The 26,964-nt window shown below is 38.4% G+C and overlaps 1 protein-coding gene and 1 long non-coding RNA gene across 2 annotated transcripts; one reads left to right on the forward strand and one right to left on the reverse strand.

Annotated features, from left to right (window-relative positions):
* Positions 1 to 3,635: 3,635 nt before the first annotated feature.
* Positions 3,636 to 26,807, reverse strand: TMEM156 (transmembrane protein 156). The gene is made up of 7 exons (XM_065837552.2): positions 26,633 to 26,807; positions 22,115 to 22,396; positions 20,440 to 20,700; positions 18,159 to 18,266; positions 14,976 to 15,077; positions 9,636 to 9,740; positions 3,636 to 3,757 (listed from the first exon to the last, which is right to left on the reverse strand). The coding sequence occupies exons 1-7, from the start codon at positions 26,805 to 26,807 to the stop codon at positions 3,753 to 3,755; spliced, it is 1,038 nt and encodes a 345-aa protein (XP_065693624.1). The 3' UTR covers positions 3,636 to 3,752.
* Positions 3,751 to 10,271, forward strand: LOC139827797 (uncharacterized). Its single transcript, XR_011738762.1, has 3 exons — positions 3,751 to 4,183; positions 9,955 to 10,003; positions 10,168 to 10,271. It is a non-coding gene; the product is annotated as an uncharacterized lncRNA (long non-coding RNA).
* Positions 26,808 to 26,964: the final 157 nt, after the last annotated feature.

A 26,964-nucleotide genomic window follows, 5' to 3' on the forward strand; every position in this document is an offset into this window, starting at 1 on the left:
TGTCTCTTCCACTTTTTTCATGCTGCTTAGATCATCCAGTGAAGCTGTTAATATCTTCCTCTAAAAGGTGCCTCAATCATATAATTCCAAATTGCAATTACTACAATTTGAGAGGCTTTTAAATGATGTTTCCAGTGTCACCCACCAGTCAGGATTCATAACAACTTTAAAGAGTCTAAAATGCCACAGTATTTTGGGTAACAAATACGTATTTTTTCTGATTTACATAAGTGGTTTTCATTATACAAGCAGTCACCCAGCTCATAGGATTATCTTTGAGACATTCCACTTCTATTTCAAATGACAGGCCTGTCCTTCCTGTTAGTCTCAAAAGAATGTAAAGAGTAGAAAAGGACATTCCTGGGTTCTTTTTAAAGCCATATCGGAGCAAGGTTTAATGTGATACCGTCAGCCAGTCTGACCTACTTGGAAATTCTTACAGTCTGACTGGAAACCCCTCTGGACTTTAAACACTTTTTTTTCTGTCTCAGGTCAACTTTTGTTGCTGAGAATATGAGGACATAACCAGCTGCTTTTAGTGTGTTACCTGTATATTTTCCATGCTCAGATTCATCATTCATAATATTGAAAATGGTGTGCAGCTTTAGAATTAAAACACTGAAAATAAACTGTCAAAAATTGAGCTGCATGAAAAAAGATGAGAGAGGGAAAACAATTTTCAAAGGGAAAAAAAGGATGTGCTTTCTGAAAGTGGGAACAATTTTCAAGGTTAGATTAGAGAAAAATCTCTCTAAAGAAGTTTTCAGCATTGCTCAGAGTAAACAAGAGATGACATGTGCTTAGTTGCAGCAGAACTGCAATAACGGCACTTCTGAGGTAAAATGAAAATCTGCATTAACTTGGAGGAAGTCAGAGATAAGAACATTCAAAGAGGAAGAGCTCAAAGGAAAGAAGACAGCTAATTTGATCACTCCAGATCTGCAGTGCTTATTCTCCCTTTCTTGCCTGCACCCCAGAAATGCCTGAGCACGGAGCTGACAAGAACTTCTTAGTCTCCCCACTTTGGTCTCCTGGTCACAGACCTTCGAGGAGCTGCTCTAACAGACCCAGAGCACTCACCATTCATCCTGCCTTGCAAACATTTTACCCAAGGAGTAAAGTAATATTTCTTACGCAATGCCACAATAATGTGCAAAAGGAGTGTAAAAACACTGCAGCAAGGACTAATCATAATTCTTAGTGAACTGAATTTGAAGAGGAAGATGTGAAGATGTCACTCAAACAAATGCGTGTTTTTTCTCTCCTGCGCTGCAGGGTTGAGGCTGAAAGGCGTTCAACAAAAGCTGCCAGTTCAGGACTCTGACTGACAGTGTCACCCAAATCAAAGTCAGAACACAGGGTAATTCAAACATCTTTTGAACACTTTCAGAAGCCTCTCAACCCATTTACTAGACTTGTAAAAATGCAATCCTGCTCTTCCAGCCCCTGATTACCTCAGGCACTGTATCAGCTTCTCATGTGATGCTGGTATTTGGGGTGCTCTGTGCCCTTCCTCCAGTTCCCTCACCAGTTCTGCCTTCCCCACCAGTTCTGTTCATCCTACTCTCCTCCACCTTCCTGTCTCAGGTTCTTCGCCCCTGCCCATCATGGTGTTCTTGAGGGGCTGCACCAGGACAGCCCTTCTCCTCTCACATGTTCAGTTTTGAAAAAAACAGAGATAAAGACAAGGAGCTAAGAGGACGTGAGAGGAGAGAAACACAGAGGATCTCGGGTCAAAAAACAGGAAAACACTAAACTGGTTGCTTCTAAGCCCATTCCTTCCTCCTCCAGCATAAGAGCCTTCCTGAGGTCCCTTTTACCTTCAGTTACCTTAGGATCACTTTTTTTTCCTTACCATTCCTAGCAATGTCTCCCCATTCTCCATTTCCTATGGTTTGGAGCACACTTGCAAGACAAGGTAAACTCTACTCAACAGAGGTTAAAAGCTTATAAGAGCCTTTTGGGCTTACTTGTTCTTCATGTTTCTTCCAAGGTGACTTGGAAGATGGAAACTTCTAGGGTAGTAAAACAAAATACTTGGAGAGCTGTGGCGTAACTGTGGGCAGTAAAATAATAAGCCATAGTTTAACCATCCAAGGAAAAGAAAAGAGGGAGGTTATAGACAGCAAGAATAATGGAATTAAATTATAGGTGAAAGGAAATTAAATTGGGGTCACAAGGACCAGGGCTGACCCTATCAACAAGATCCCTGGATTACTGAAGAGGAAGAATGATAGATGGTGCCATTGGTTGAAACATTTAACACTGACTAAAATGGCCTTAGCAATTCTGCAGTAAATTGAGATAGGTATGCCTCTTCGTCTCTAAGTTGCTGTTCTATAGTAAAAAGGAAAAAAAAAATAAAACCACCAATGAACCAGAAATTGTGACAGGTTTATTTTATAGACTGCATTAAAAAAAAAAAAAAATCTGAAAAGCTCTAAGTTATTATCACAGATAAGCAATAAAGTTCCAAAAGCCCTCAAATCAAGAAAGACAGTATTTTTCTCTGATTTTTTTATAAGATGGTAACAAACAATGGAAACAAATGCTTCAGATTTATCCAACTAGATATAAAAAATTCCATATGGCCTCAATGTTTCAGAAGCTAATGTTCACCACTATTGCTATTAAATCTGAACTGCTTGGTGCAGTATAATGACTGGAGAAGCAATTTCAGAAAGCTTCAGGAGGGAAAAGCTATATAAATGTAAGGGATGGAGGTTACAAAGTATTAACGTGATGCTAAATTGCTGCATATCATATTTGCAATGGGCAGTTTACAATCTGCTCATCCTGATGGATTTAGCACAAGGGAGTCTGAAGTCCTGGCTCTGCAGTTTCTGTCTCTGCCCAGTAATTGCTGCTGAAATTGTACCCACAAATAACGTGTTACCACCAAATGCATTTGGGACCCTGCTCAGCCCAAACAGCTCCATTCCCCTCAGAGGAGCAGTAATAAATGGAGAGTAAGGAAAAGATCCAAGAGATAATGAGTCTGAATACTAATTACCTCAGCAAGTACAAAATATAGAAATGCAATTTATCAAAAAGTACAAAGCCCTTTTGGTGTCCTAATGAGTTATTAAAAACCAATAATAATGATTTTGTGGTTTGAAGCCAAATTACTATTTTTCCACATTTTTTTCTTTATCCAGTAAGATGTTGCAGAATTTATGAAGGTCTTCCTGGTTTACTGCAGAAATTAAAATGCACTGCAGAGTTCTCTCCTTCTATGAGTCCTTGACCACCTTCCTCAACAGCCAGAAATTGTATCTTTTCAGCATCTTAGTCACCTATGCCATAAAATAGACTGGAAAATGTGCATGTTTCATGAAAGTAGAGGAGCATTTCTATCTTTAAACAGATTTTCTTATCCTATGGAGAATATAGAATAAATTTTGTCTCCGACAGAGAAAATGAAAATTATTGCAAGGATTATCTCAGATCCATATGATTAAGTGTAAATCCTGAATGAACAAAAAACAGATGTGAAATCTATACTCTGCTACTGAAGCAGATTCTACAGCAAAACATGTTTGTCCATCATTCATATTTTCTTAATACCAGATAGTTCTGATGACAGGTAAAATGGAGCTTCACCATGGAAATGTATGCTTGGCATTCTCATGAAAAGAAGGATAATATAGCTCCCCAAACTGGAAATGGAGATGAAATAGAGACGCTTTTTTCTGTGGTGTAGGGTGTGTCTTCCTTCATCCAACAGTAACCATATTTCGTATGGTGACATCTCAAACTAAAGAAAACAATATCAGGAGGAAAAAAAAAAAAAAGAGGAGATTAAAAAAGCAGTCTTTCCCAGTTTATCTTCAAGGTCATTCTTTTGACTTTCACAGTAATGAATTCTTTATTGCAAAAGAAAACAACAAGGTGACTAGGAGGCAGACAAAATGGAAGATATTCATCAGACTAGCGCAAAAGACCTAAGAATGGTACCTGCCACCAGAATGGTGGCTTGGGTACCTGCCCCAGGAGAGCGCGACACAGGAACCTGAGCGAGAAGCCCTGCGCCTCATTCACTGCCAGAGCAGTTTGGCAATGCAACAGCAGGCAGCCAGAAGGTGCCTGGAGAGCATCCCCATCCACCTGCTCAAGTGTCTGAACAGCGTTTCTGCAGAGAGCCTCCATCTACACAGGGCTTGCCTGGAACTGCCTTTTAAAGGTAGGTGGTGATGCATCTCTCTCCTTCAACTAACTGAGCAGGATTCACTCTCTTCTCTTCCCTCCCGGCAGCTAGATAAGGGCAGAAAGAGTTTTGTGTGGTATCTGCCTCCACTCCAGAATCTCTTGCTCTGTGTCAGCTCCTGAGCGTCTCTTCATGAACTACTACACCTGCAGCAGAGAGTTCAGAAGTAACTCTGGGGTAGTAACAAGGTCTCACTGCAGCTGAGCCAAAATAAGCTGAATTATCCTAATGGGAAAAAATAAAAATAGACCAATCTGAACCACCAGCTGCACGGAAAAAATTGCAGACCTGTGGCCAACTGCATTTCCCATGCCGTGCTTGTATATTTTAGGATAAATTTGGAAATAATGAAATAAGACCAGTTTATTCCACATTTCCAAGTGAAAAATATTCTTCAGTAATTATCAATGAGACTTTTGAAATTTGGACTGCAGCTCCCAGAGTAGCATGTGATGAAGAACATTGAAATATGAAAATGCCCAGATCCCAGCCAAACTCATCTCAGTTTTCAGGGAACCACACAGTGCTGGTTGCGGTCACAGGATTTCTGTACTTCTTACACTGAGTGAAAATGCAAATGCCGCTTTTCACCCATTCTGTCAGTTCATGTAGCTGCAGGCCTAATAACAACATCTGTCTCCCTTTTCCTTTACATCATAAGAACTGGGATAAGGAGTGTTCCTTGGCTGTGAAACCATACTGGGGGCAGCAGTTGCTGAAGTGAGCTGGAAAATGACAAGTGTAGGCAGGATACAATGCATCAAAAATTGATGTTGGCTAATGGAACAGGGTTTGAACAGCCTGCCCAGTGTCCATTATGGTCCAGTTCTGCAAGCAACCAGGAGTGCTTCCCTTCAAAAACCTCTTAGTACCTGTTTTGGAGAGAAACACATCCTGGCATGCATTTTATGCAGAGACAAATAATAGTGCCAAGTACCCTGGAATGTGCTCAGCAATCTGATTCTGTGAGTGCTTTTGTACTGAGAGGAGTTTTCATTTTAATCTCTGATTAAGATTTGAATCTATTATGGAAGCAGAAACAAAGAAGGGATTATCTTCCATGGCATTTAAAAAATAAATATGTAACTGAGTGACTGCATACAGTCATGAAATTAATTTAAAGCTGCATGTGGGCATATATCTTTGTTCATAGTTATCTGTAGGCAAACTGGCAGAGTCGTCATTCCATTACTAGAAGCAACTTCTGCCTTCAGCAACATCACACCCAATTTTATGATGACTTTAACCACAGCACTATCACTTCTAAGCACTCAAATGATGCTTTGCAGAAAAAGTGTCAAAAGGGTAATTAGAAGGATCCCAGCAATTTCAAATCACACCTACTGTTCCTTACAAATACATGCATGATTTATAAAAACAGCTTAACTGTAATCTCTAGCTGCTGAGTACACTTAGTATGTGCCTTTGCTAGAATGTTTTGAACTATGAGTTTCACTGTTTTCCCTGAATAATTTGTATTGTCTGTTGTTTGTGTGGGTGTCTTGCTCAAAGACAAATGAGAGAGGCATTTTTCTAAATATGAAAACATTTTTGTAAAGCTACAATGACATAAGGACAAGCAGGCAAAGAGTACTTTCAGTTGCCCTTTCCATTTGTGCTACCAAGTTCTGCAATGATGGCAGTTGAAGACCTCTTCAGGATGGCACCGGGGGGGCTGAGCCAAAGCACAGCTAATACCCTAGGTGGACCTGCATTGAATTTTCCTGGTATTGGACTGGAATCTGCACAACTGAATTTCTAAATTGCTAGAGGAGGGTATCCTTAGAAAACAACAGCAATGATACCGTGAATATAGCTGGATAGCAATCAGTTTTTTGTAGACTTTGTTACTTACTGATCTCTCATGCCAGCCACCCCATGTGGGAGGTTTCATGTCCGCTTGCTTTTAGATTGTAAGAGAGGAAAGGGACCCATCAACTTTGTTTATTTTACAATTTCTGTGAAAGAGGCTTTTGCCTTTTTAGCCATACACACTCTTCCCCTGTGTGTCATCCCTGTCAGTTACCTGTCATCTACCTTATGTCCCTTAGATTCTATATTCACTAACAGACCAACATGTCTTATCTAACTGTACAACTACACCGTCACTCAGAAGTAAATACAGCGACATAAAGCACCTTAGGTCTTCAAGGATCTCAAAGTTCTTTACAAAGAAAGATGGCAGTACTGATGGCGAAAGGCAGGACACTAAAACTGCTGGCAATTGCTGTTGTGGAACTTTGATTAGCTTTTATGCAGCCTTTGACACATGCACTGATTTTATTAAGAGAACTAATGGGAGGCAGGACAGTAAGACTGTGTCATCTTGTTCTTGGGGCATTGACTGCCAAAGAGACTGATGCAGTAAATAAAGTGTTTGGGGTAGTAGTAAGCAATTTGTATGAATTTGATCTAACAACAGCTCAGAGCATGACACTAGACACTTTTTACCGAAAACAAACAAACAAAAAAAAAAGTCCACAACAGTTGGCTTGAAGACACTGTGTCAGGTCTGTGTCTGTCTCTAATTTCCCCAAATAAGAGAGAACACTGTTCTGTCCCTTGTCATTCAATAAATCCATTAACGGTCCTTTTGCTTCAGAGAATACAGCACTGAGGACAAAAGCAGCGCAGGAGAGGGCTCACAATTACTCTTCACGCTGTACACATCTGGTTTTTATTCTGCCATGATCACTGTAAGGCTGACATGCAGCTTTGGTGTGGAAGAGGCCAGTGAGACCATCACAGCCAGTCTGCCCAGACTCCAGGTGGCCCTACCACTGGGGAAAGGCAGACTGACACAAGGGCAGGACAAACACAGAGAGACTTCACTCCTTGAGACAGGATTCCCTCATTGAGACATGTGTACTGAGCCTGAAAAACACCAAGATGTATGTCTGGTCTTATTTATTTGTCTATTTATCTATTTATCTATTTATCTATTTATCTCCTGTCTTCATGCGCAGCACTTGTAATGCACCCACCTCCTCCCTGTTGAGCAAAGGAGTTTTTAGTAGCATTCCAGAGGACAGTCCTGGCAATCATGAGAAAAGTAGACCACAATGTCCTTCCACAGGCTCAGTAACTGAAAGCACTTTAGCTAGCAACATTTCCTGTAACTGCCGTACCATTAGCCACCAAGCCACCCACAAACACAAGTAGTGACACGTTGAATCAGACCTTATCAGATGAAGAGGGAAGTGCTTCTTTGCAGGAAGTGAAGCAAAACTAAACCAGAAAGTGTATTTATTATTTTCACAGAGTATTTAGCTTTGAGACAGTATTCCTTTGAGAAATGTTATTCAAAACCTAACGTGATGAAACTCAAGATCTAGATCTAAGTTTTTGCCTCTCTAGCCACACCCTTTAATAACCTTTTGACTCTCTGTCATGTAACGTTGCAATTTCCTGTATTCTGCATTGATACCACGTATCACCTCCAGCTTGCAGCTCACTGCCAGCAGTCCTTCTGATGGGAGGACTGCATTATGCCCAAGAAAACAAGCTGCTTTTGTACAGCACAGCACTGGAGCAAGGAACCTGGGGTTCCTCAAAATACCTAACCTTTCTCTTTCAGTCACTGACCCAGACATTAAGGAAAGGGATAACTTAATCGCAAAGTGTCCTGGATCTCATATGTTGCCTCACAGAGCAATCAAAGATCTGCAGAGTTGTTCCATCTCTTCTTTCTATCCTTTGATGCACAACACTTATGATAATGAAAGCAAAAGGAGGGCTAGCAGGTCAATCCCAAGAGTTTCTCCCACTTCTAGGAACACAAAAGTTAAATTAGCACAGGAATGGGCCACGACATTGCCTTTCCTGCTTCTAAAATATGAGTTTTGGTGAACCCAACATCCTGGAAGGACAAAGCATTCTACTTATCATCCATAATTCTGAATAGTGGTGAGCAGCTCCTCAGCAACACATCTTATCACAATCTTAGAAATGTCTTGTATTTAACCCAAGAGTAAATACTCTCACAGGAAACAATAAAAGGTGGGCAGGTACATGACAGACAGGGGTATGGGAAGATTCAGATTTATCTGAGAGAATGTTGGCAGATACCAGAGAAAGAAATGGTCTGATACTGAAGTGGCTGGGAGGAGTTCCCGGAGAAGGGAAGAAGCTGCCGTGCAGAGGCTGATGGGGCTCTGGGAAGGGGCCTGCTCACTCAGCCAAGGCTTCTGACGTCCAAAGGGCAAACAGCTGAACTCAGATGGTCTCAGAACTGCTCTCACCTATGTCATGGACTTCCCAAGTCATGTTTTCTTTCTCTGCCACCTGATATCCTCATTATAGAATAGTAATAATGACAACTTTCTGTCTTTGTAAGTCCTCCTAAGATCTATCGATGGAAGTAATTTAAAAAGTGGTCAGTATTTTGAATTACTGTAATACACTGTCCTGTAGCCCAGCTAGTCTCTCTCAAAAGCCAAACACTGATCCAGTTCAACTATTAATTTAGTAAGGCAATACCTCATCTTCTGTCAGCAATGCTGTTCAAAATTTCTTTAGCTCTGCTCTCAACATGCAACTTCGTTGTTTATGGTTCCACATGAAGCACAAAAATCAACCTTCTCTTCAGTATATCAGTTTTTTTAACACATTAAAAAGATAGCAGGACATGATATTGAGTTTTCAATAAAACTCCATCCAATTAAAATAGATGTAAAGAAGGACTTTCTTAAGCTTTTTAAGCTAAAGGAATTGCCATAAACAGTAATGCAATCTGTGCAAGTGGCCATAACCTTGTCTATGCAATTGACATATTACTCTGCATTGCTTATTCAAGTAGCATCTGTTCCATTTCCAGGCATCACGAGAATTGCCAGGAAGAGGTATAGCTTACTGCACATTTCAGACTTGTTTCCTTACATCTGGACTTCTTGGAACAATTTACTAGAACACAATGGCTAGAGAAAGTTAGAAGTGGGACACTAGTTTGAGTTCCAAGCTGAAACCATCTTCTTGTCACTTCTTCTGACTTGTGTAATAATGACAAAGTGATCAATTTCTTTTGTTTGGGGAATTTGATCAGCAAACTATTTATTTCATAGACATGATTCTTTTCAGAGATCATTTGCAAATTTCTTCTTTCCTCTGCATTTGTCAGAAATGTCAGCATAATGCTGTTGTCCAGGACACAATATTGTACACCAGAAAACTAGTGTCAGAATTTGTGCTGGGGACTTCATGGACACGTAGGTTTTAAAAGGCTAACAGTTTATAGATGACTCTTGGTAGCAGAAGGAAATTTGATTTTGTTTCCCTGCCACCTAGCTCTCACCAAACACATTTTCCAGTTTGTAATCTCACGTACTTGGCTAGAAGAAGTCGTAATTTATTTTGAGCAGATATTGCATGCTATTAATTCTAAAAATATGACGCAAAACAGAATAATTTGAGTTGTAAGATATTTACTTACCTTCTGCAGCTGATGCACCCACATGAGAATGGTCTTGTTCAGGAATTATGGGCAGTATCTTTGTGGTCTGTGCAGTAAGTGGAATCTGTTGTTTGCTGGTTTTTACTATTGAAAGATAAAATAATTTTTGTCCATATTGTTAAACAGCAAATACATTTGCAGAGTGTTAAACACTGAATCTGCAAGTTAGAAAACATTTGAGACCTATCTGAACAGAAGGCAGAGGTGGACAGCCAGTTTGTTAGTGGGATGCAGATACATGTCAGGAACTCCTGAAAGTACTAACCATGTTTTGTGTTTATCTTCCATGTGATACTAGTGGGACTACAACATGCTGATCCCAAGTCTCCTCAGGAAACAGCTTGAAGGTAGGCAACTAAATGCTCTTGGAAAAATTACTAGTAGTGAAAATACGAAAGCATGCAAAGTTGGCATTAACTAAGATCCTCTCAAAATACAAAAAGCTACAGTTGGCCAGTTAAGCAGAAACAACTGAAATTTAGGGTGTGAACTTTCTGGTTTATTTTCACAGACAGGCAGTACAGATTGCCGCCAAGGAAGACGTGACATGGCCTCAGGTAAGTTGTCATACATACAGGGAGAGCTGCTGGGCATCATCCAGCTGCTAACAAAGATGACAGCATGCACCTGAGAGGCAGGGAAGGGTGTGGTGATCCCTTTAGCACACTGGCAACACAGATACTGATATGATAGCTTACTGGGATACAGATAAAGAAACATAGAAATAGCATAGGCAGGTTAATGAAGTCAGAGTTGTTGATGTAATGCATTTTACAAAGTACTACCATCGAATACAAATAATATCTTAACTCCAGGTCCATCCTGTCCCCAAACATCCATAACTTCTGTAAACCTACAAATGGGTTTTCTACTGAGTTCATAACAAGAGGATGAACCATGTCACTTACATGTAGCTACACCGTTTCTCCACGCGATATATCACATGGGCTTCTCTCTTTACAAATTCAGTTTAAAAGTGGAGTTTCAGTCTTGGCAATTAAGCAACTGAATATGAAAAGCAAAGTTACTATAAAACTGGAGTAGTTTTAAAAATAGCAATGGATCTTGTTTCATCCTCAGAATGGACCTGCAGAGCATGGGAATGTGGGCTGATCATCCCTTCCAAGCCTGTGTGTAATGCTGTTTTATGTGCACGCAACCCAAGCAGAGAAATGGCCCCTTGTGCATCAGTGCTCCACTGAAAGCATATAGCAGCTATAAAAAGCTCCCTAAAATTACCTGCATCGTATAGATTTTATCCTCCTATCTGAAAGATAAAAAAAAAAAGATCCCAAGTGGTAATCAGGCTTCACATTTTTCTCCAGAAATGTTGTGTCTTAGAAACATTAAGTCTGTGTTAAATATCGAATACTGTGACAAGCGTTGTTTTTCCCGACATTTAAGTCACAGAGGAAGACACAACCATTCAGCTATGTCAAGAACTGAGAAGGATTAAAATCAAACAGGTGATGCTTTGCTTAGCCAAGATTCAATTAATTCCCCCTTTTTTAGGCTTTGCATCTATTTGATGCTGTAGAAGATGTATTCTGTCTGTCCTCTTTGCTAAAATGTAAACGTATGGCAGAAGACAAGGAGGAGTGAGTCTGAATTCACTGAGATGTGAGCCCTGAGACTACTGAGCCAGTGGTTGCTTCTATTTCCAACCTATCAAATAACCTGCAGCTGTAGCAACACATCAGATAGGTGGCAGAATTTTGCCTATTTCTTCTAATCTTGAAGGAAAGGAAATATTATTTTAACAGAATAGCACAGAAAACAATACAGGAATTCAAATTACCGAGGGAAATTTGTATTGTTGGTTTTTATGCACAAATTACAGCTGTTGAGTTCACTTTCATCAAATGCTACAGATGCCACGAAGTCTAAACAGTCCAGAAAACAACTGCAGGCCAGAAATCCTGAGGTTTTATTCTCTGAGTCCTGGTTGTCACTGTGATACTGCAATGTTCTTTCAGGATGAGTTACAAAATTACCATCCATCAGAAATAACTTTGCATTATTTTGAGCCACAGAAGTGAGTGGAGGAATCCTGTATTTTTATCTTAAATGTAACAAACCAAACGGTGACTCTGTGAGCCAATGGCGTATCTCTGAAAATGAGAGGAGGATAGCATTTGAGCAATGAAAAACGAAGCATTATGTTTGAACTGAGGTTTCCCCCACAGAACAGGCCTTTTTTGCAAAAGAACTTACGCTGCTTTCAAAATAGGATAAAAATTAACAAGGAATGTCATTCTTGCACTAGGAAAAGAAGGTCTAAATGGGAATTTATTGTGGTAAACTTCTGGTAATATAGATTCAAACTTAAGTCTAATCCATATCATTATATTAATGAAACTTCCAGTATGAAAAGACCCTGCTAGGCAGATCCAGTCTAGGTACTAAACGCCCTGATTTATGCAATCTGTTTCCTGTGCCTTTTTTTTGTTTTGTTTTGTTTTTTAAATAATGTAGTGTACAATTCACACACAATGGCCTGCTCCCAACAAGTAATTCTGTGCTGTGTCCCCAGGCTTTTTTTTTTAGGATACAGCCATATGAGAATAGCTGTAGTGCATCAGCTGCTAGTAGGGGAAAGGTACTAAAGTGGTTTAGGGCAAGTGGTCTAAGGGCATGGTGTGAGAGCAGGGTAAGTGTAGCTGCCTCCCTTTCCTCTGGAACCAAGTCTGATTTAAGCAGTAAACTGTGCATGACAGTTCAGCAGTTTCTATCCAAGTTATTTTAAAACACTGTGGGGAATACTGCCTAGTCCTTCTAATTGCTCTTATTAATTTATTAAGTTATTCCAAACCCTCTTCTTCTCTTGAGAAAGCTCCTCAAAGAAATTCTTGCAATAAAAGTCTCTTCTGTGGGAAGATGTCTAATATTATCTGTCATGAACACAAAGCAAGGAATTGACTTTTCTTCTGTGGATTATTTTCCATGTGCTACTACTATCAAGTCCTATTTGACACAAAAATGCTCTCTGTCTGGAAATACAGATCAGCCACCTAAAGAATACGCACTTCTTGCCCTGAAGAAAAAGCACTCTGTGCTCTTTCCCTTCTCTTGTGGCTGCATTTAAGGGCAACTGTGTTTTGTCCATTCATACCATTCAAGGGACTGTTTTACAGAAATGCAATGGCAGGAGCAGATCCAAAGTCTAGAAAACACACTCTGTACAGCCCATGCTCTAGTGAACACTTTTTTGCCTTAACAGCACAGGTAATGTTTAATCAACATTTATGACCAGAGTGCTTAAAGCTGCCCTATCTTCACTATATGTGCTTAATTCTTTGTAATGCCACGAATTTGGAAAGCTGTAACTTTCATCCTACCCTAGAGAACATACTGTACATTCTTCCTCCTTTCCTCTAGCCACTGGACTTAATGGTAATGATTCATGGACAAAGAACCACTAATGGTTTCACAAAGCTGGCGTCCATGCTGTTAATTATCTTTTTGTAGGACAACAGTGATATTAAGACAGTAATTTCCTGAGCCTACCTAGGAAATAATTCTCATTCTCAAAGCAGAGGTCTCCTTCATTTTCTGTCCTTATCCTTCCTGAACTTGGAACAACCTTTTAGAAGTACCTATACATCTTTTCATCTCTATGAGATGCTGTCACATCTTCTCAGATATATAGTTACTTATTCTCATTACAATGTTTCCAGGGTGGTTGTATTGTCTTCGGTGGACTTCTATGTATTGTTTCAAGATTTCAAGCTATGCATCAATGATAGTGAAAATACTATCAAGGACTGTTGAGTAAGTCATCTCTAGCTAGTTATAATCCATTATCACAGTAGCAAATCTTAAACTTAGCAACTGCGGAAAAAATAAACTCTCTTCACATGGCCTTGATTCCACTTTAAATTATATTGGTATAAATCGGGAAATTGACTGGACTGACTGGAATTATGGTGTGTGAAATCAAGACATTTCATATTAAAATAAAACCTATTTTAGCAGTTCATACAGCTAAACATCTTTCTGGTTTAAATGGATAGATTGGAGTGGGAGGAACACAGAAGTCAGAACGACAGATCAATATGGGATTCCTATTCGCTCCAGTAAAACCTGGTAAAAATCTAGATTTTAATTTCCATAAAACTCCATCATTAAATATGCCTTTGGATATACAACACTAAGAAAGCCATTGTGAATAAGCTGATAAAACAGGTATTGTATTAGTGAAGCTACTCAAGACAAAAGATGTCAGAAAGGTAATTCCTTTCCTGTGGGATGAAAATAATGATCTCATAAATACATCTTAGACGTAGCCAGTGCTTTGGAAGTGAGTGGTATAAATCGTACTCCTGTGAGAGTTCAGACAGACAGGGAGCTATTCATTCTTTCCTGTGTAAAATTGAAATACTATGAGTTACTGAGTTGTAGAGAGAAAATACCAAGTCTTCTCTTATTCCTGAAGAACTGACAAAACAAACTGGGAGGTACCCAAGCCTAGCCAAATTTAAAATATTTTTTTTCATTTGCTGACTTCGTAGTTGTTTTGGAGGGAGGTTGGTTTGCCATTCAGAGCTATAATCCTATATGACTGTGTTCATCTTTTTAAAGATAGAGCTCCCTTCATGCAACTGGAATCCATAGAATTTATTAAAGCCTGTGATTCTTCCAGCAATGTCAGTAACTCTCAGAGCTACAGATGCTAATTTCCCCTCACACAGAGATTTGTTACCAAATAATGATTTCTGGAATGAAAACTTTGAGTTTAGCTCTGCCATTTAATTTATCTGTGCTAAACATACTACACTCTCAGAAGACTACATTTTAATTCCTCTCTGAGACTTGAAGATTGCACTTTGTGAGATTTTTTCCCTAGAAATAGGCTACAAAGTGCTAGCAGACTCATTCTCCAAGTCATTCATTCTGTCCTTTGGTAGCAGATTTTGTCAAGAGTCATAAACACATAGAGCATACATACATTTGTGTGCATGTCTGTATACTTCTCATACACACACAAAGCGCTCAGCTGCCAAACCTCAAATGTGACACACAACACGATCAAAAATTAAAAGGAGGTAAAAAGCCCAAAGTCATTAATGCAACACATTTGGAAGACTGGGGGAAGCATTCCCACATGACACACATAAGTCTACTTGTACTTTCATAATCAGATTTATTTATGATATAAAAATGTTTCCATAACATAAGCCAGATCAAATTTGTGTAGGATCAAGGTAACTCTGAAACAAACCTGAAGCATCCTCTGACAGGAAAGACTTAAAAGGTCTTTCTTGACCTTCTCACGCCTCAAGATTTGTGAAGTTTTCATTTTACTTTTATATTACTTACCAGGAAAAGGATTAATTTCAGGAGCAGACATAGCTCTTCTTGCACGTCTAGGGCTCTTTCTTCTTAGAATAGCAGAAACTGCTGCTACTCTGCGTTTGTAATCTGTTTTAAACAAAATGCATACATGCAGCACTAATTAGATGAAAAGTTGGTGAACACCTTATTCTTAAACTGTTACACACCTTCCATGAAAAAATCGTGAATATTTTGAAAAGAAGTGATGAGAAAAACCTAGGGCCAGGTGTTTTATATTTTCCTGAACAAAATGCTTTGGAAATTGCATTCAGGTTTGCCTCTTTCACCATGTACTTTGAACAAATTTTGGAAGGTTATCAGAGAAGTATGTGTTCTGGTACAGGTTCAGACTCACGCTGCTGACAATGGGATAACGAGGATGAAGTGTCCTGGCTCTTAGGAAGCTGACAGATTCTTTGCAAGTGTGGGGTGGTCATCTTTGTCAGCACAGTTTGAGGGCAAGCTTTACACCACACAGAGAGAGAAAGATAGATCTGGGTTGAACACCTCTGCCTGTTCCTCTGCACCTAGTTCATAAACTCCTCAGTCTTTCCATCCTTCAGCTGCTTCCTTAATTCTGTGTTCTTGGTGGGGTTGATGCAGTGGATTGTGCATCTCCTGTGGGTAGCCCTGTGCTACAGTGACAGCAGTTCAGGGCTCAGCCAGCTTCTAATGATGGGCTTGCTCCAATTCGTCATAACAGGATCGATTTTTATATTTTTATTCTGAGAACACTAGAAAACTTCCTCTTTAATAAATACATTAAATTATGACTAGTGAGTGGAGATCTAATGCGCTGAATCTCTAAGCATGCACTGCAACAGTTAATGTCAGAGGAAACTCTGGAAGTGGTCGGAAGACAAGAGTGGAAGGGAAAAGGCTAAAGGACTGATTTCTAATTTAGCTGCTTTGTCACGGATCAGTAGTAACCTCCACCAAGTTTATTTGGATATTTTATTTTCTGCACTCATGGAAATAACTTCATTAATGTTTCAGAGACTCTCAAAGTCTGCCTAGCAGAATGTCTTGGAAGGTCTCAAGAGAAAATGAATAATTCCATATTTCTTAACAGCTTCCAGTAGTGCTCAGAAAATAAAGATAAAAACTGCTAACTGAATCATGACTGTAAAAACTCTTAGCAGCTGTTTTAGGCATATAGTAACCTTCTGCTGTGTTCTTTGGGCAGCACTGAAAAAGCCATATGTAGACTTGTAATTAAAGGTGGCATTGTAATATATATAGATAAGGAACACAACCCTTCAATCTGATTTTTGTGTGCTTCTCTTTTTGTCAGTAACATATTGATGTTATTTATAATGTTACATATTGTAAATTTAAGTCATAAAAACACTACTCCTCTGTCAACAGAAAATGTATTGTAGAAGCCAATGAGTACTTAAAAGCCTCAAAAGGGCATCTTTTCCTCCCTGTTTGTATCCACGACAATTCAGGGAAACCTGCATTTAACAGAAAACTGATGTTCAAAGATAAAGGCAGTAAATCATTAATTATCACTACTAACAGTTCTGCATTGAAAATGGGATGTTATGACTCAAAGCATAGAAAATCATATTCATGACATTTATAGGTAGCTTTGAAATTACAAATAAAAGTCCTTTAAATTAGAGCATTTAATAGCCCACTTATAAAGACCTAATTTGCACTTTGTGGGGTTTTTGTATATATGAAATAGGTCTCAGAGTTCCAGTCTAGCAATAAGTAAAAGATCATGTATTTTAACCAAGATAACATCATCAGGATTTTCTCTAATCATTGCAGGGGGGAGGAGAGGAGGCACAGATTTGCCATTTTGAGCAACTATTTTGCTTATTCATTACAAATATATTCAGAAAATATTTACATTATGAAACAAAAAATCTCAGAAACATTTTGTGTGTGGGCACTCTTCTTCCTTCTGTTCAGCTATGATTAAAGCTACACTCCTATTGCTCTTTCATTACAGAAGTGCCTGTGGACACAGTAAGGATGATCAGGGGAATGGATGTGGCTTATCATTTCTTCATTTCCCCTGTAGCCAAGGTCTCCATTTGGCAGCTCTGGACTGCAAGGGGAATGGAAATCTGCCTGGCAAGAGGAACTAAGTGCTGCTTGTCTGAAGGTTTTCTGCCCACCGGGGCTGAGACAGGAAGAAAGTCTCAGGAAATGGATGTGAAAAGCATCTAAGAGCTATTATCTCAGGTAACAGGTTAGGTAACATGCTTTTCACACCAGTGAAAGGGAGTGTGCTCCCTGTACCACCTACCTCTGGTTTGGGATGAAAAACAATGACCAGAAGCTGACAAGCGGTCAATTTTCTGTATTGTTTTTGTTCAGAGGACTTTATCTTGTTTGCTCAAAAGTCTCAAGCTCAGGGTACTCCTACACTGTTATTCTTGCTGTCTTCACTGAATATGGCTAGAAGAAACACTGTAAATCCCAATCTCAGCCTCTATCCCAAATGAATTGCATAGGGAGAGCCTGTCTTGGCTGGTGAAGGCTTTTCGTAGAAACAATTGTTTCAGCCTCTGCACTAAGGACAAGTTCTTTCATAGCAAAGTTTTAACCGTTTGGAGTAGTCAGTAGTGCTGATTCAGAAATCACAGCACGATTTTCTTTTCCAAAATAACAGCAAAGAAAAGAAATGTTATCTGGGCTTAGTTCAGTTTAGGATTACAGCACTGCTGAATTTAGATAACCAGTTTTTAGGGCAGACAGCTGAGTGCATATCTCCTCTTATCTATCCTGTAATTTTTCTTGACCATGAGCTAGGTGAATCAACTTCAGGAAGGAAAGTGTATTGCAATCTGCTTATATTGGTCATTGGCAATTCTGCTTAAGACCTTCAAAAAGGTTAATCTGTAATTGTTTTATCTGCTGGAATCGGTCTGAAATCAGAAGTTCATCTCACTCAGGATCAGAGGCCACCAAGCATCTGTCAAAAACCCCCATACTTCATTCACCATCAACAAGCTTGGAGAGGTGAGAGGTGATAGTCTTATATCAATCATCTGAGTATTTCAGTCCCTCGGTAATAAACTCTTACAGTATTACAATTAAAATATTGATGTCTGAACCACATTCATAATCAACAGCTTTGTTATTGTAAATTCATACACTTTTCATTGCATAGAGCTTTAAAATCATGCAGATCAACTTTTTGTTACTTACGGTTTTGTTCATTTTCTTGGACTATTTTGTAGATGACGATTGAAATAGTTAACACAAAAACTACTGCAATCATAGTGAGCCAAATGATCTTCACCATACACATTGGATCTGTCCATAAAATGTAGAAGAGATAAAATGAAGCAGGAAATCACTGGCAGAGGAAAACAGAACATTCTGTATTGGTAGGTTTTTGGACAATGCCTATCCCTTCAGATTAAAATTTTGAACAAAATAGAAGATTATGCCTTTTACTTTCAGCCTCCTTTGTTCTTTGAAATTAAGTTTCCTACCTAAAATCTAGCTTCATTTTCACCTGCATCTATCCCCCCATGTCTCATATAACTGTACATAGCTAAGTGAATGAAAACTTTTCCTATTTGTATAAAGTATTACATGCAACTCAGCCAGGAAGAAAATGTTTCACTGATCAAGATTTATATTTAAGGTAGAAGAAGGGCAATATATATCCTCTCTTTGTTTGGTTGGAGCACAGAAGGAATTGGTCCACTGTCCAACACTGGCCTGTACTGGCATCCTCAACCTCCTGGTCCATCTTCATATACGGGAGAAGGTAAGATTCTATGCATAGACATTTTCTTACCAAAAGGTGAGGAAATGTCACCAACACGACCCCTCTGGGAAGGTCTTTAACCAAAGCTGCCTTGGGGGAGACTCAGCGTGGGACTGAGTGTAGGATGTAGGCTGCTCTTTCGGACAACAGCTGCTGCAGAAATGCACCCACATTCTGCAGGGAATTAGTTCAGTAACAAGTACAAGCCAGGACTACACACCGCAGAGAAAGGATTTGGGGAACTTTCCTCCCTGGTTGTTTGAAAGACCTTTCAAATTTCTTTGGCAGCTGCATGTTAATGCTTACCTTAGCATTGTCAAATAACTATTTTAAACCCTAACTATGTTACTATGAGTCATATAAAATCAAATTACAGACTATAGCCAAACCACTGTTTTCCTTGACTTAAAATAATATAATTAGACCTACATCAACTTCCCTTGTGCATCTTCTCCACTGAGAAGTCATGAGGTAACTGCCAAGAACCCCATGGCTCTTTGAGGTAAGCACAGCTCATCCCTCCTAATTCAGCACTAAAAATATCTTCTATACAGTCATTTATGCTCCTTTCAAACAGAGTACTCTACCACGCCTCGTAGTGACTTGTAATGACTTGTCCATCACCATTACCTAGGCAAAGACCTGAGCACCTCTATAGTTTTGTTTTGAAGTAAAGAGAACAAAGATGTGTTGTTAAATTGGGATAACTTCTTCCCAGGTAAATCACCATTAGCAAATGGTGGTTAGCTCATATTGCTGACACAAGTTAGCAGGGCAAGTTACAAACTATACTCCTCTCATAGCTAGACCTATTTATTTAAAAAACAAACAAACACACACAAAAAAACCCACAAAAACCTCACCCACAAAAAACAAACAACTAAGCTGCCCTCTCTACAATTTCACCTGGATTTATTTAACATAGGTTTAGCTAACTGCAAAACAGGTATTGTTTCCCAGCAAAAGTACAGCAGAAAATGTATTTGCCATACTAAAACTAAATGAATGTAACAATTCAGCAATTCCCAGATGGCAAATGTGGTATATAGACAGGCTGGAGGCCCTGACCATGGTCAGGCAATCAGCCAAAAAACTCTTGCAGCACAAAGAGAAATGTAAAAAGCTGGCAGGCTGTCCTCTGGGAAAACTAAGCCTACTTCAGCTGAAGATTTCTCTTTTAAGAGTACTGTAGTAAGGCTGTATAGTAGGATATTGCAGTACAACATTAAGAGAAGTCAAACCTGTCTCCTGGTTCTTCTGCCACTAAAATTAACAGGAATTATTTAATTTACCACCAAGACAACAGGGTTATACCATTATGAGGAACAGGAGAGGAAAAAAGTAATTCTGGCTTTTCTCATACATGCAATTCGTGTATCTGTCACTGCTAAGCAAAAACAAGACAACACAAAACAACGACAAAACAAACAAACAAAACAAACAAACAAAACAACAAACACTTACTTTGCTCTGTTGTTTCTAGGAAAGAAAAAGTCACAGATAAACGTGCTTTAAATCACTATAAAAACTGTCAGTTGCCTCCTAAAGACAGTCTTTTACTAAGGGATTATCAAAATTACATTGTTTTCTTGTGAAATATTTAAATACTTTCAAATGGTTGCTGAAAGCATAGAGCTACCTACTGGAGATTTTTTGCAAGATTAATATTGTTTCTGGCTTGATTTCCCTTCTGACTCCTTTGTAACTTACATTCCACGTAAGACTTCAGTTGCAGTGAAATATTTATACAGTCATTTTGGTCTTCCACCATTGCCACTAGACAGGAGTGATTTAGGTATTCTTCAGCTGCATTTCTTCTTCCAACTATAGAATTGTTAATGTGGATTTCCAGCAGGTAGTAAGTATTATGATCTACTTCTTCTTTCTCAGAAAATGTAGTTAAATTAAAATACTTATAAAAATAAATAACATCTTCTGTTTTCACTTCAAGTATGCCATCTGCTTTTGGAACTAAAAATTAAAACAAAATTATATAATATATGTTAGACAACAGACAGCTCTCAGAAAGAACAATAAGTTCTGTCTCATTTGCAAAAGCTACAGCAGGCTTTTACATTATAGACTATGATAAAATGGACAAAACAATACCATGTAAAAATATTCTGAACAGATGTGAAGAGTAGTGATTATCTATACAAAATATATTACCCTTACAAATTATAGCCCCTTTTTGCTTTTCAGGTTTGGTTTTTTGCTTTTTGTTTGTTTGTTTGTTTGTGGGTTTTTCTGTCATCTGTTGTCAAAGGTAACAGAGACAAAAATCAGGCTATGAAAAAAATAAAAATCAAGTAAAAGTCATATAATTCTAGAGATTTGAAGTGTACATCTAGTTTATCTGCTATTAGCTGCAGAAGGTCCTTGTTTCACTTTAAACCACATAAGCTGTGAGACTTGCACAATGTCAACAAGGAACACAGGTAAGTAACACACTGTCAAAAGTGTTAGAACTGTATAGCTGAGAACAGAGTTTGTCCATGTATTTTCTGTTTTGTCCTTTTCTTATCTGTTAAGACAACTATTTTGTAATTAGAAAATGATGCAGTTGGAAAGGAATTGCATTTCTTATACTCAGAACTTGGCCTGTTGTCCCTGTTGCTGATGATGTTAGGAAAGCAAAAATGCAAAGTGTCCTCTTCCCCAAAATTTTCCAGACATTTTGCAAATGTATATGGCACATTCGAAAAGCTGTGGATGTTGCTGAATTCTTTTCCATATTGCTGGGACAGAGCTGCCCTCTATGAAACATTCTGGCCATATCTGATACTAAACAGTTGTGGATATCATAGACTATAAGCACAAAAATGGTTATTCCTTGTATTTCTTCAAATTAGTTATTCAAATTCTTGCTCACAACTTATCATATAATATCAGCACTCAACATGTAGAGCTTCATCAGAAACTACAACTCTTTTAGAAATTTTAGCAAGATTAAAAGAACAAAGATGGGGTATAAGAGTGTTCATAAAAGCCAGATAGCAGAGATGAAATTTGCAACAGAAAAATTCCACATGGCTGCTGGATATGGGACTCTCTTCTCACAGCACCCTCCTTCCAGGCCCCCTGAAGATAATGACCACCCCCCCCATCCACAATTTTATACAAGGTCCTCAAATAAAATACATCAGTATTTTGCTACTGACATGTTTCACTGACAGCCAGGAACGAATGCCACTGAGAATCTGGCATCAAACCTCCATTTTCTAGCCATGCAAAGACAAGCTGAAATAAACATTGTTCATCAATTTGTAAAGACCATAGGGAACCAGCAGCATAGTATAGTTTTCTTTTAACTACCAAATAAAAATGTGTCCTTTATGTTGTAACTAACTACTTCAAAATTAAGTATTTCGCTTTCCCTACTTACTTTTTTTAGCTGTTGACCCTGATCCTTGATGATCAACTTTCACATCTCTCTTGTATTCACACTCTGTGTGTTTAGTATGGGACTGTTGCTCCCTCCTGGAGGTCTGGCAAATGCACGGAATGTTCTGGAAATTGGAATGGTTTACAATGGCCTTCAGTAAAATAGCCTGGATTTCTCTTCTTTGTTGCACTGGTCTTTTGCAAGAATTGTTAAAAGTACAAAGTGGAAAAGTGGTGTTATTTGATGAACAGGTATCCACACATGACACAATCACAGTATTAGCTGTAAAAAAAAAAAACCACAACAAAGAGTATTACATTAGCAAGACAGTCACACAGGACACATGGACAAATATGTGCATGAAAACATCATGTAATAGATCTTTTACCTATCTTAGGATGAAACATGCTTTCTTTCTTGAGGGTTATGGCAGCAAACTGAATGCATCAACAAGGGAGAGAAAGCAAGCACCAACCTAGATCCTGGATTTTACTGCTGAATTGTCTGAAAACTCTTGTAATACTAACCTGAATTTGTGATAGTGTCTAGTCATATTCCTATTTCAAAGCTGCTCTGATTTGATTGTACATGAGAAGAAGATGGTAACAGTCCTGTTGGAGGGGGAACTTAGCCCTGGAACTGTGCAGTTGCAATATACAAGTGCAATTATGCTGTAAAATAGCTCTACTCAGACTGAAAACTTTATTTCCAATGACATTGAAACTGTACTGAGAAAATACACGGAAATGCTGCTGAATCCCAAGACTACACCCTTCACATTCTCTTATATTCAGTCAACAAACATGAATCTTAATTATGGCCATTTGGTTTGGTATTCATACTCCAATTTCAGGATCAAATTACTGTAGCTAGAGTACATTAATGCAGTTCTGGCAAGTACCAAAAAACAGATAGAAGTAATTATTGATGAGTGTTATTTTAGTCGTCTTCCACATTAAAGTAGGTCTTTATTGTACAAATTGTGCATTTTCACATGCGTTAACTTTAAACTATTTTTTCAAGATGCAAAAATTTAAGAATAAAAAACTTCTGGAACCCCAACATGAAGTATTTATGAATACAAATAATCACTTCCCAGAGTTGATGCAGCACTAAACTATAGTTTTGTAGCTGATCTTGCCATTCTAGTAGTACCTTTGCATCTCTGTGAAGAGGAAATTTTGCATCCAACTCCCACTATGAGTAACTGAAGTAGTATGTTCATAAATCCTTGTGTATAGAGAGAAAAACGTAGCCTTTAATTACTCCCATGCTCAGCCACAATCTGATAGCTTCAGGGGCCACCTGTGCTCACATGGCAGCAGGCTGGCCTCAGAAACACTTCACTGAAGGATTCAGACAGGATACAGGAATAAAATCCCAAATCCAATGCCAAAGTCAATTATCTTCACTTTACTAACACTGCATCAGTGACTCATAAACTCCTCGTAAAACATAATAAATTGGAATGTAAAATACACATCCTATGCAAATAAGAAAATTATTCATTTTAATACAAAGGGGAAAATGTCAGACAGAATTTAGGGCTTGATCTTTCCATGAGGCAAGGGAAACAGAACATTTTCCTCAAAATGCTTATGATCTGACCTACACAACCTGGAGTGGAGCAGGCTCCTGATGTCAAATTCTTCCAGCTGAAGGAGGCATTTTGTGGAGCCAAGTCAGGAGCAGAAACTGAATGCTTACTCTGCTCTGCAGGCAAGGCGTGTGTGCAACCAGCCTAAAACCAGCGCTACAGCTCTGCAGGTCAGCTGACGGTAACTCCCTACCATGCCCCTTACACCAAGAGATTTGTATGGGGATGTGGGAATGCACTGACAGTGCTGGGGCAGCAACCTATGCACAGCATGCTGAGGTCTGTCCTGGACTTCATACAGGTTGTAGATGTGTAAAAGTCGTATTATCTGTGCGGAAAAGGTCTGACTGCTGTCCTGTGAGGGCCAGTGCCTACCATCCTCTTGAAAGATCTCTCCTGAGAAAGCCATTCAGATTACAATCTAACACCAGTAAATGCTATTTTCTTCCAACTCCCAGGACAGGGGACTTTCTAGGGGGGGGATCTATGTTGTGAACACTGTGAGTAGGGCTGCAAAGAGACGGGACTTTGCCAGTGGACCGCAGGGCAGACGGAGCGCCCACAAAAAGGTTTGCTCCTCAGCGCGGGCCTGGGAGGCACCCTCCCAAATGTAAACACGACTGGAAAGGTGGAAAGGATCTTGAGAAATCTGAACACAAGTGGCCTGAAGAGTTAAGAGAATCACTGAGATGAACCCAGGCAAAGTATCTCTGGAAAACTGCTTTATATTCAAAGACCTGTAATTTGCATGCTTAATGTTAGGAAGTTCTGTGATTATGCAATTCCTCTACTCACAGGGTTGTTTTCCACAGAAAATTCAACAGCATTAAAACAAAATTATTCACAGGGAAGATCTGAATTTGTAAAAAACTTGCTTCCTATTAAAACAGTCATAAATATTTCATTTTGGATTGGCTTGACCTTTCTTTCGTTTGATCTGTGCTATTCTGTTTTGCATCAGTTCAGCAGTATAGCAAATTTCAATTTTTATCACTTCCTTGCGGAAATGATAGTCATCATGTAATACTGCAGAGATAGAAGGCCTACAGTACAAGCTGGGGAACACACAACCGATAGGTTAAAGGAGACACACTCCATCAAGTAGCTGGACCCAGAGGACACGACTGAGATTGGGAGCATCAAACTCCAATATGAGAATCTCCTGTTCTAAAGCAATGTGGTTTAAAGGTTCAAAGACTCCTAACCAAACAAGTGGGTTGCTTTGCAAATATAAAGGACAAATTTCACTTTGGTAATGCTGAACTGTATTCTTTTGATAAATTTTTAAAGGCTTGGTTTTTTTGCAAATTGATTTCCTCCTGAATTTGTTTCATAAGAAATTTCCATTTTTATTCCCATTCCGGAAAGAAAAAAATGCTGGAACTTCCCCTGGGATAAAATATCCAAGTTTCACTTACTTCAATCTGTATACTTTACTTGCCTGCAATTTCAGAGGTTCTGTTAAAAACCTGAAGTACCCACAACATTAATGTGATCTTAAAAAGCCTGTGAAATTAGGTCTCTGCCCCTCACTTAGGAAGCTCTCACAGAGGAAGATACAGTGACAACATTTCACACCTCAAATATTTCCAAGAAGATACCTGCGTGGTGAGGCCTCATAGGGTAACCAACAATTTGAAACATCTACAGCGAAGTAATTTTGCATATTTTAGGTTTGCGACAACATGTTTGCTTTCTCATTTAATTTGGACTTTGTTATACAGGCTGTTATATAGTCATATTGTTTATAGAACATGAAAAATGTGATAATGATTCTAATTTTCCAAATATAATTCTGTGCTGTATTCTGCTTATATACTGCAGCTATTGTGCTATTGCAGCATAAAGCATCACCAGTAAGAACAATCTAGGAAAGTTATAATGGAAAAATGCAATTACTCTTTGATGTTTGACAGCAAGGTCAATGTTTTCTTCTGGCAATAGTCATGATGTTGTTTATTTGCATCAGCTGTGCTAGCTAATACCTTGATTACTTCTGCATGGAGGTAAAACATTCATTATTCCAACATCTTAAACTGACTCATCAATTTTGTTATATTAAAAACTTATGACAGCTTACCAGGTTTGTTTGTTTATAAACTATAAAAAGATATAAATTACATTCTAATTACTGTCTTTGTGCTTAATGAAAATAGAATGTAAATATAAGTAACCTAATCTGGATATATTTTGGCATTAATTTTTTTCAGAAAATTATGCTTCAGAAATAATTCATGATGCCTGGGAACACACACCACTTGTCAAAGAGATCCTTTTTATTATAACATTTATCTATTCAAAAGCTTACTTAGGAATAGATGTGACAAAACTATTTTAATGTTAATTTTTTTAATAGATTTTTAAGAAAGCACTGAATGCATAACTTACACATGTATTTTGCATTCATCCTAAATCCATTATTGACCTTTAGGATCACTAAGATGTATTTGGGATTTATGTTAAAAGATTTGCTTAACTCAGTTATACCTATCCCACTCTACTTTTTGTCAGGCTACCACTACATCTCTCTTTCACAGACAGCATCTCATATAAGAGAGCAATTGTACAAAGTTTTATAGAGAGTTAAGTATAGAAACTTTTAAAAAGATATTTTTAAGACATGAGTATCTGCTATAAAAGAACATATGTATTTTAACTACTTAATGACGAAGATAGTTAAAGCACAGTTGCATGGAAATAGTTAAAAAAAATTTTGCAGTGTACATAACTGAATTACAAACTCCTTTCAAGTTACCACCTATAATAAACACTGTTGGTTAAAAATCTAATGAAAAAAATCTATATGCTTTGCAAAGTCCATACAGCATCCTAACTCGCTTTTAGGAAAGCACATGCCAACTTTTCAATTGCAATTAGACTTTAGAACAAATAAAAGGCTATTTTAAAAGCTGATCACTCACCTTCGTGGATTTTGAAAAATTCAGGTAAACATAAAATAAACATGGTAATTATTGCTAGTACTAATCTGGAGAGTTCTGATTTTCTCAAAAGCAAGCACATGTCACTGAAGCGCTCCCATCTAACACAGTGGTGGTAACTTCCTTCCTGGTTTAGCTTTTTACTTAGTGCAGACATTATGCAAAATAACCACTATTCATTTCCTTTTTCTAATATGACTTTTCTTTTTACTTGTATGTATGTTGAGTTGTAGAGAGCTAAGTTGTGTTCTTGCATTGGCATAGATAAGGATGATTCAAATGAATACACTGAAGATAAAATTCATGTACCACGA

This window comes from Patagioenas fasciata, chromosome 4 (genome assembly GCF_037038585.1).
Source record: "Patagioenas fasciata isolate bPatFas1 chromosome 4, bPatFas1.hap1, whole genome shotgun sequence".
Classification (NCBI taxonomy): domain Eukaryota; kingdom Metazoa; phylum Chordata; class Aves; order Columbiformes; family Columbidae; genus Patagioenas; species Patagioenas fasciata.